The sequence below is a fragment of the Salvelinus sp. IW2-2015 genome, linkage group LG28 (assembly GCF_002910315.2).
Source record: "Salvelinus sp. IW2-2015 linkage group LG28, ASM291031v2, whole genome shotgun sequence".
Classification (NCBI taxonomy): domain Eukaryota; kingdom Metazoa; phylum Chordata; class Actinopteri; order Salmoniformes; family Salmonidae; genus Salvelinus; species Salvelinus sp. IW2-2015.
Window position 1 is genome coordinate 1307423 of NC_036868.1, and position 10226 is coordinate 1317648.

The following is a 10226-nucleotide window of genomic DNA, read 5'->3' on the forward strand; positions in this document are numbered from 1 at the left end:
ATTGGTTTGGTTAACTTCCGGGTTAAGAGAGCGATGTGTTAAAGGGATACTTTGAGATTCTGGCAGTCAAGCTGTTTTTCTAGCTAGCATATGCTACCATACCCTGTCTCTTATACACATCTAGATGTGTATAAGAGACAGTCCCCGAAACGGTGAGGGTAGGAAACAACATCTCCACCCCGCTGATCCTCAACACTGGGGCCCCACAAGGGTGCGTTCTCAGCCCTCTCCTGTACTCCCTGTTCACCCATGACTGCGTGACCATGCACGCCTCCAACTCAATCATCAAGTTTGCAGACGAGACTACAGTGGTAGGCTTGATTACCAACAACAACGAGACGGCCTACAGGGAGGAGGTGAGGGCCCTCGGAGTGTGGTGTCAGGAAAATAACCTCACACTCAAAGTCAACAAAACAAAGGAGATGACTGTGGACTTCAGGAAACAGCAGAGGGAGCAGCCCCCTATCCACATAGACAGGACAGTAGTGGAGAAGGTGGAAAGTTTTAAGTTCCTCGGCGTACACATCACGGACAAGCTGAAATGGTCCACCCACACAGACAGCGTGGTGAAGAAGGCGCAGCAGCGCCTCTTCAACCTCAGAAGGGTGAAGAAATTCGGCTCGTCACCAAAACCACTCACAAACTTTTACAGATGCACAATCGAGAGCATCCTGTCGGGCTGTATCACCGCCTGGTACGGCAACTGCTCCACCCACAACCATAAGGCTCTCCAGAGAGTAGTGAGGTCTGCACAACTCACCACCGGGGGCAAACTACCTGCCCTCCAGGACATCTACACCACCTGATGTCAAAGGAAGGCCAAAAAGATCATCAAGGACAACAACCACCCGAGCCACTGCCTGTTCACCCCGCTATCATCCAGAAGGCGAGGTCAGTAAAGGTGCATCAAAGCAGGGACCGAGAGACTGAAAAACAGCTTCTATCTCAAGGCCATCAGACTGTTAAACAGCCATCACTAACATTGAGTGGCTGCGGCCAACATAGTGACTCATCTCTAGCCACTTTAATAATTAGAAATTGGATGTAATAAGTGTATCACTAGCCACTTTAAACAATGCCACTTTATATAATGTTTACATACCCTACATTACTCATCTCATATGTATATACTGTACTCTATACCATCTACTGCATCTTGCCTATGCCGTTCGGCTATCGCTCATCCATATATTTTAATGTACATATTCTTACTCATTCCTTTACACTTGTGTGTATAAGGTAGTTGTTGTGAAATGGTTAGATTACTTGTTGGTTATTACTGCATGGTCGGAACTAGAAGCACAAGCATTTCGCTACGCTCGCATTAACATCTGCTAACCATGTGTATGTGACAAATAACATTTGATTTGATGAAACKCTTTATCTACTGAGCCAGAGTCAGATGAACTCATGGATYTCCRGATCTTCACCCATCCGAGCCCGCTGGGGAGTTGCCTCAATGAGACAAGGTCGTAACTACCAATTAGATACCACAAAATTGGGGATAAAATGGGATAAAATTMAATAAACAAATAAAAAATCTACCTTTGCCTTGCCTAGGCAGATATAGGCTACTCATTAGAGACCATTCACACATGCCTGTAGCGATAGTCAGGTAGCAATGACTATAAAAAAATGATCATGGAATTCTGTATTGTTCTGAAATGTAATACATTAAAATGTCCTTTGGAGGAAGGATGTTTGGTATATATTGGACTTTTTAACGTTAAAACATGAATGAAAGTGGCGAACTTGCTGACATTTTGGCCTTAGCCAGGCTTCCTGTACGGCACTATAACTTTCAGCCTGTAGATGTTAGAAAAGCAGGAATTGGTGTCATTTGAAGCTTGAAAAAAACYTAATCAAAATGATGTAGAAAGTASAATGGACCTATSTATTTTAAAATAACCACTACTTTTCCCGTAAATCAATGAAGAAACAATCGATCCAAAACATTTTTCATCCATTAACGAAAAAATCGGGGGGAAATTTTGCGACCTGTTAAATCTCAAAGTCCCGATATGGCCCTCGAGCATGAAGATGTTGCCCTATCCCTGGTCTATTGTGTGAATAYTCAAAGAATGACAAATACTTAGTAAGTTTCGACAAAGGCCAGATTTGAGTCATTGGTGTACCGTTAGTGTACAGTATATGTGCTGTGTGGGTGAATACAAAGCCAGTACCTCAGCCTTCTGTCCACTTTGTGTGAACAACCATCCTTTACAATACTATGCATATGATCTCCTTTGCAAAATAGCGTCCAAAAAAACATGTCACTTTTGTAACTGCAGTATCTTGTCTACTGTGCAGTAATTTTSCAGTTTAACTGCAGTTCAACTGTGMTTATATAGCASTTATACTGCAAAAACTGCATCCAAAATAACAYTTACTYCACTGTAACTGRAGCCTTAAAACTGCACTATATTTTAGTAGGTCTGATGGCTGCATCAAAATTGGATGTCTGAACTGAACTAAAAGTCTGCCTCTGATGGTATGTCTGGATTTCTGCTTCGGTTTTGCCTACTGTGTGCCATTACTCAGTGCCATTTGTCAGGTTCTTAATTGGATGTGAAGTCCTGTGATGGATTGTAGGTGAAGTGTGGTGTAATCTCATTAATGGAGGGATTATGGCCTGTTGTTACTAAACAGGAGTCAGACATGATCTGTACAGCAGTTCCTAAACAACCAGAGACTCCCGTTTCTAGCAAAACTGTGAGAGTGGAGAACATGGTTTCTATTGAAGTGGTCAGGCCAGGTGATTTTGAAAACACTCTCCTGAACTTCAAAGAATTTGTCCAGAAGTATGATATCGGGAAATCTTCAGTACATTTTTTATTTATTTTTTATTTTTTACAATTTATATAATCAAATGTGCAGCATGAAACTTTTAAGAGCTTATTTTAATTWAAATTATATTTTGGTCATTTCCAGATCAATAAATTAACACAAAGTAACCAATGTCTTTARTGCAATTTTTCAGTGTTGCACCCAACCTCTTAAGAAATGTCAGTATATTTAAATAGACATTGTAAAAAAAAAAAATTATAACAATAGGCTTTATTATTTCCYGGTGTAAATATAAAATAGTTTTGTTTTCGCTGGTATCAATAAAGGTATACCAATGGATACAAATAATTTAAGCGAGATCTGAACAGTTTTAAAACTGTTTAAAACGTTTATCTTGTTTTAGGACTTTTGATCAGTGATTCACCTCCAAGYGCAACGTTTCCCAAAACTTSTTTGGTTTTTGCCCTAGCACTACACAGTGGATTCAAATAATCAAAGCTTGATGAAGAGTTGGCTATTTTGAACCAGCTGTGTAGTGCTAGGGCAGAAACTAAAACGTGCACCCAGAGGGGCCCCAGGACCGAGTTTGTYAAACGCTGCTCTAGAGGAGTACTCAGGGAGATTRTCCCCCTGAGGACCAGATTCCATCAAACCTGCACTGTGGAAACACCACATTATTCCTGCACAGCTAAACATGTTGTATTCTTTATACGTTCATTAGTCCCGGGTACAATGTTGTTTGAACGCAGTGCTGTTTTTCTGATTGGTAGTACTATTGAAAAGCAGCTTTCTCCCATTTAATTCTCTTGATTTCGGCTCCTGAAAAACATAGGTTCCTTGAAGGCTTTGCCAAAACATGAAAATGAAAGCTAGTGTTTACAGAGTAGTTGTCACTTAACCATCCACTATAAGCTATAAAAATAAAGAGAGTTGCACAGTCTATATATAAACTCACAGTAATTTATTGAGTAAATCACCYACGTTTCGGTATCTCTGTGCCTTCATCCTGAAGAAGACTCTCTTAATTTTTTTATAGCTTCTAGTTTATTCACCGTTAGTCAACACCTCTACATAAAATCATTTTCAARGGGTGTGTGCCAGCTCATGTTTTTTATTCAAGTTAACTGTCCACTACCATGACATTATAATTACTGAATTTTCACATTTCTAGACAATGAACCTGTACAAATCACATTTATGGTGTGAGCCTGATAACCTGACAATAGTTGTGAGTTGTGCTTACTTGGTTATTTCTCAGTTATGAAAGGTCCCGCAAAAGAAAACATGGGACCAAATATTCTCAAGTTGTGTTAAAACTCTTGTGTTTTATTAAGGCTGCCCTTAATATCTTGTGTGGGCAGAGGCACAAGAGAAAGATAAATACGTTGCCTATGGTCACAYTCAGTCAAAAAGACAGCAGAAACCGTTCAGGCAATGTCCGACCAAATCATGTAAAATGGTTGAGGGAGTGTGGCTCAATAAAACACGTTAAATGAAATAATCTGTGGAATATAATTTTCCTGAAAGAGTCCAGTTTGTTCATGTAGCCTTTTCATCAGAAATATATGCAAGAGACTGGCCCTCCTCTATTCCAGCTCTATTTGAACCATCTGTCTTACAGTTCTATATCCCGTACGTCTATTCTACATTATAAACTGGGTGGGTCGAGCCCTGAATGCTGATTGGCTGACAGCCATGGTATATCAGACTGTATACCATGGGTATGACATAACTTTTATTTTTACTGCTCTAATTACGCTGGTAACCAGTTTATAATAGCAATAAGGCACCGTGGGGGTTTGTGATATATGTCCAATATTCCCATGGCTATGTACTGTTTCCTAGCACTCCACGTTGCGTCGTGCCCAAGAACAGCCCTTAGCCGTGATATATTGGCTATATACCACACCTCCTCGGGCCTTATTGCTTAAGTAACCCATAATACAAAAAAAGTTACACACAGGAGATTGAGTTGAAGAAACTGTAGAAGGCAATTCAAGTTTGCTGTTTCCATTTCCCTTTATACAATTTGTTAAACAGTTTATGTCCATCACTTTCTTGCACAGGAGGTTGGTGGCACCTTAATTGGGCGTGGACGGGCTCGCGGAATAGGTGGAATGGTATCAAATACATGTTTGATGCCATTCCATTAGCTCCTTTCCAGCCATTATTATGAGCTGTCCTCCCGTCAGCAGCCTCCACTGCTTTCTTGGCATAATTGTTGCCCATGACATATGGCTCATTATGACATCATCTTTCACTCAGACTGTTCCATGTCCATTATGTCTATGGGGTTGTAGTACTGGGTTGTACACTAGTTCGACCCCGTCGACCCCGTTGCCCTGCTCCCCTTCAGTTTAATGACTTAAGTATGGCACAATGGCAAAGTTGCAGCCAGTTCATATTCTTAAACTGTTAAGATGATGCAGGTGTTACAGTATCATGTGACAAAGCAGGTCATTTTTCAGAGCACGCTCTGCATAGGCTGTCCTTGATCCTGTTTGTGTGTCTTTGCGGTGCCCTGCTGCACTCGCCACTTTCACCTTTTGATCCCTCAGTTCACAGCTGTCGCACGTTTAATCTGGAGACAGATCTGCCATCCAAAAGGCTTACACCTAATGACAATGGGACTTGATGCCCATTTGCGTGCCTCAGCCCTGGCCCAGGGCTGCTGCGCTATGCTATCTAGCCACAGGGATCTGGCAAGTGGACACCTCTTGCTGAGCGGTGCTGGGCACATCGATGTTAGGATCATCGTCCACCTGGTAGCACTTGCCAAGGTTCTTGATGATTTTGAAGTTAGAGCGSGCCGTCTGGGCAATGCTGTTCTCCAGGAGCCAGCCGTCAGACTCCAGGTCGGGGTCACCCTGCCGTAGAAGGTTCTCCATAGCTGTCTGGAGATACCGGACGCCCGTCAGCACCCATAGCTGTTGGGAGAGAGAAGGGATAAGATGTCACTCTATCTCGTTACTACCTTGTAGCGCTACACTACCAGAGAGACAGAAAGAAACGATCAGCCACTTGGAGGAAAATGGAAGTTGAATTACACCGTAGATATCTCTTCGACCACAGACTTCTCCCATGGCCCCAGTGAGGGTAATGTTCCTGTGCTTCTCGGAGGCAGTACTGTCTTTCGTGGCTGTCCCCTTCTAAGGTGATCAGCCCCTGGACAAATTGGTCRTGGGAGAGTTGCACCTCCCTGGAGACTGGGTACACCAATTGTCTTGCCCTCGGGGCAACCTCCTCTTCCATAGTTTAGTCACTGGACTGGAATATCTGTCTGTCATCCTGAAGCTTTGTCTGGCCTGTAATGATTATATGCAGGAACTAGGTGAAGTGCACTAGTCCATTCCCTTGCATAGCTATCCACCAGTTTAGGTGTGCCTGACCTTCATTTTTTGCTATCGAGTTGATTGCTCAGGTTTAAGCCATGTGTGGGGAGTTAGATAATTAGCCCATAGTTCACCCATGCGTCCAGTCTCCCTGAGTAGTAGTTCTAATCATATTTTATTTGATTTAGCTCTGTCTTTTAAACTAAAGTGTACTTAACTAAATATGATAATTTAAACTAATGAATGCAGTTAACATAAATCATGTTTTTTATTAACAAAGTAAAGTTCAGCTAATTAAATGTACATTCTCATTGGTTAATTGTTATGGCTGTGGTTTAGGCCTAAGTTATAAATGGTGTCATTTTCTCTCAAATCGAGGTTGAATACCATTTTACAATGTGCTCCATATCAGTTTGTTTGTTTTAACCTGTATGTACAGACAGTTGATTTTAGCTGTACTGGTAGACTCCCTTTAGTCCCAGTAAGGGGGAGAGTTAAACTCTGTTTAGAGTTGGAAAAGGGGTAATCCCTAATTATACTGTTTACCATTTAGGCCCTAGTCCTAGCTGCAGTAGGAACCCTATTGAGGGGCTAAGCTTAAGACTCGCCTTCTTCGTCATTTTTTCAGAGTTTTTTGTATCCTGAATGTTACTGCGATGAAACGGACTGTTTTCAACGCAAGCCATGTTTCCCGAAAATCCTTCATTTGCGATAAATCAAGTACTATTTTCCTACAACCATGGGTCCTCCTCATCCCTACCTATTACTTCCCTACTCTGGGTTCTATTCAACACTACCCCATAATTATTAATAGTATCACCATCACGTACCATGTCATGTCCAAGTTAATAGTGACTGTAGTGACAATAGTGACTTATTCAAAGTACAGGATAAGAATGGAGTTTTGTTAATGTAAAGCCAACCTCAAACAACCAGATGATGAGCACGATAAAGCCGATGGACTGCATGATGTTGGTGTAATGGTCCAGCAGGACCTGACGGCAGCCCCTCGTCCACAGGTTGCGCTCCTCCGTCTTCCAGTCATAGTTGTAGTGGGCGGAGTTGTTGGTGACCTGGGTCTGGATGCAGGGTCGTGGAGAGAATGTGTTACAGCAGCTAAAAGGCACTCCGTCCATCAGGTACTTTCCCTCCACGTTACTCCTCAGYCGGCTGCAGGAGAGAGAGTGAGATCTTTTAAGCCATTGTGCTTAGTCGTATTTTGGCATAAATCTGTCTTGCTACAGAATCTAAGCACAAACATAGACCTATGACTTTACTGATGACAAATGTTTGACTTTTTGTCAACCATTTAACCCCAACTTCTGCATCATGAAGGAATTGATGAGGGAAACTGTCCATCTTACAGTGCCCCTTCCCAAACCAGACAGGTAATGCATGCTAGCTGTTAGCAATGGCTCCTGAAACTCCCTTCAGCTCATTTAAAACTGCACACAGAGACATACAAATGGTATCCATGAGTTCATCTGACTCTGGGTAAGTAGAAAAAGGGCTTCATTGCCAAAATGACAATTATCCCTTTAAGGTTAGGTTAACTTAAGCATTTACTCGGGAGGAAAACATTACATAGATTGGCCATATTGAAAAGGTAGATCAATTTAATACTGGACTTCCATCACTATTTACATTTTTTACCTGGGCTTTGAATCTGTTTGTATAAGTCACTTTGATACAGTAAAAAAAAACAAAAAAAAAAACAAGACCAAATATTGAAAGATACATTATTCAACCTGCCGGGTATGGTAATTTCCTGTCACAGTGACCTCCTGACTCCTACTGGATAAGCCTCTCTCGTAACCTTTGACCTCACCTTTTTCAGTCGATACAGTGTTGCTGCTTAACGGTTTGACTGGGCGGCTTAATGAGGAGGACTGGTGTTGGCAGCTGGTAGCATCTGCTTCCAGTATTGTTATGTGTTAGTATGTATGTTGTATTTAGTATGTATGTTGTATTTAGTATGTATTTTGTATTTAGTATGTATGTATTTTGTCACAGTCTTGCACGGCACCTTTTGTTTTAGTTATTCACAGGTTCAATTGGATTAATCAAGTACCTTCAACTCTGGCCCTCTCAGATGGCTAGACTGTGGCCCTAATGGCTGGGTAGACTCTAGCACTGATGGCTGGGTAGAGGGGCCAGAGAGGACCAGAGCTGGGTAGAGGGGCCAGAGAGGACCAGAGCTGAGTAGAGGGGCCAGAGAGGACCAGAGCTGGGTAGAGGGGCCAGACAGGACCAGAGCTGGGTAGAGGGGCCAGACAGGACCAGAGCTGGGTAGAGGGGCCAGACAGGACCAGAGCTGGGTAGAGGGTGGTGAGGGTGGGTACTGTACTCCTTTATACTTACTCTGTTACTTCACTGTGGGTCATGTCCAACCAGCGGTTGTTGATCCACTGAACATGGAACCAATCGCGGAAGCCAGCATTTCCGCAACACTGGAATTGGATTTGCAGCAAATCCACTGTGCGTTTGAGATAACATCGTCCCGGCGTGCCTGTGTCCTTGTAGTAGAGCATGGCGTTACGCAATCCCAGAAATAGTGACTCCTCCAGTTCGTTCCTCATGCTGTAGCACATGAGCGCACCCACCAGGATGCAGAAGGTAAAGAGGAAGGTGCACACGATGTACGGTAGCATCAGCAGCTTCCATCGCAGGAACTTGGTGGTATCAACGCAATCGTAGCAGATCTTGCCGCCCAGGAAGTTGATGACGCAGGCCACCAGGCCCGTGGCGATGAGCATGTCGGGCACTGAGTGGACATCAGCGGACATCAGCTCCTTCCGTTTCTGGATCTCCACCTTCAGGAAGAGGCCCAGGCTGAAGAGGATGATGCCCGTTAACACAGAGATCCAGTTGAGGACCCACAACACCAGGGCTAGCTTGCCCCGAGTGGTCTTGGTGAACGTCACCTTTAAGACCGCCATTTTGTCTACGTATCCTGTCAAAGTCTGCCCTTCTCATCCAGAAGATACAAGTAGGTCCAGTGGTACAGTGGTTTGGAGGGCAGAAGGGAGAGGTGAATTCTGGAAAGGGTAATGGCTGTGGACCAATGGGGAAGAGGGATGGATGGGGGATGTAGAAAGGTGCCAAGCTATTTTCTGGAGGACCTCATAAGCAGCTTAGCTGAGGTATTTCTGTACTTTTGGCCGGTGGCCTTAGCCACGAAAGACAGCACGTCCTGAGAGCAACAAAAAGGAAAAAAACAACAMCAATTATGTTTCACATCACCATCGTATCACTAACAGACGTAATAACATTAATATGGAATCAAATACTAAATATGCTTGAAAAACATTTCTGGTCAAGTTTGCCAATAGCATTTCACCTTTTGACCCCATGCTACTTTGACCCCATTGTTATTGGAGAAGCAATAAACTATATTTGAATACTATGGAAATGTAGTAGAACTAAACAAAGGGATTGTGACGTGATGGTTATGCATTATAATCACTGTAGGCTTGTAGAGGCTGAAATGTGTGCTGTTGTAGTAACTAGTGCTAGTGCTGTGGTAGGCTTTAGTTTTACTTATTCAATAAGACTAATGACAAATCTCTGGGGAAAATAGAAGCAGGTTATAACAACTTCATAACCCATACAACCCCAGCAACAATATCTACGCACAACATCTACAGTTACCAAGTCAACAAACACATTTCCTTAGGCTTTTACCTGTAGCTCTATATCTGCAGCATTCACATTGTCAACCGAAGTCTTTGGGACCATCTTTCTGTATTTAGGTGCCTTTGATATTCCTTTTTGCCAAATGTCATCCTCAGAGAAGGTAAGGAGGTCTATCTCGACATGGACGAGTAAGATGGAGCCCGAGGCTGAAGAGAAGAAGAGTGGCATACATTTCCCTACCCTGACATCTCCTAGCCACAACTGTTAATCCCCTTAACATTAGTTTACCCCGTAATCTTAACACTCCCCACTTCCAACCACCTGGGCCAATCAGCATGCGTGCAGCACTTGGTGGCGTTTTTCTTCTCCTGTTCCTGCCCTCTTAAGTGTTTGTGTTTATGGGGGATACTTATCCCATGCAAAGCAAAAACACTTCTTACTTATCCACCATTGACCATGGTCAAACCTTTT

General features: G+C 42.9%; 1 protein-coding gene across 1 annotated transcript; it reads right to left on the minus strand.

Moving 5' to 3' along the window:
* Window positions 1–3832: 3832 nt before the first annotated feature.
* LOC111954650 (photoreceptor outer segment membrane glycoprotein 2-like) lies at window positions 3833–9304 on the minus strand. Its single transcript, XM_023974528.2, has 3 exons — window positions 8481–9304; window positions 7043–7289; window positions 3833–5714 (listed from the first exon to the last, which is right to left on the minus strand). Exons 1-3 carry the CDS (start codon window positions 9056–9058, stop codon window positions 5469–5471), a joined length of 1071 nt encoding a protein of 356 aa, XP_023830296.1. The 5' UTR covers window positions 9059–9304; the 3' UTR covers window positions 3833–5468.
* Window positions 9305–10226: the final 922 nt, after the last annotated feature.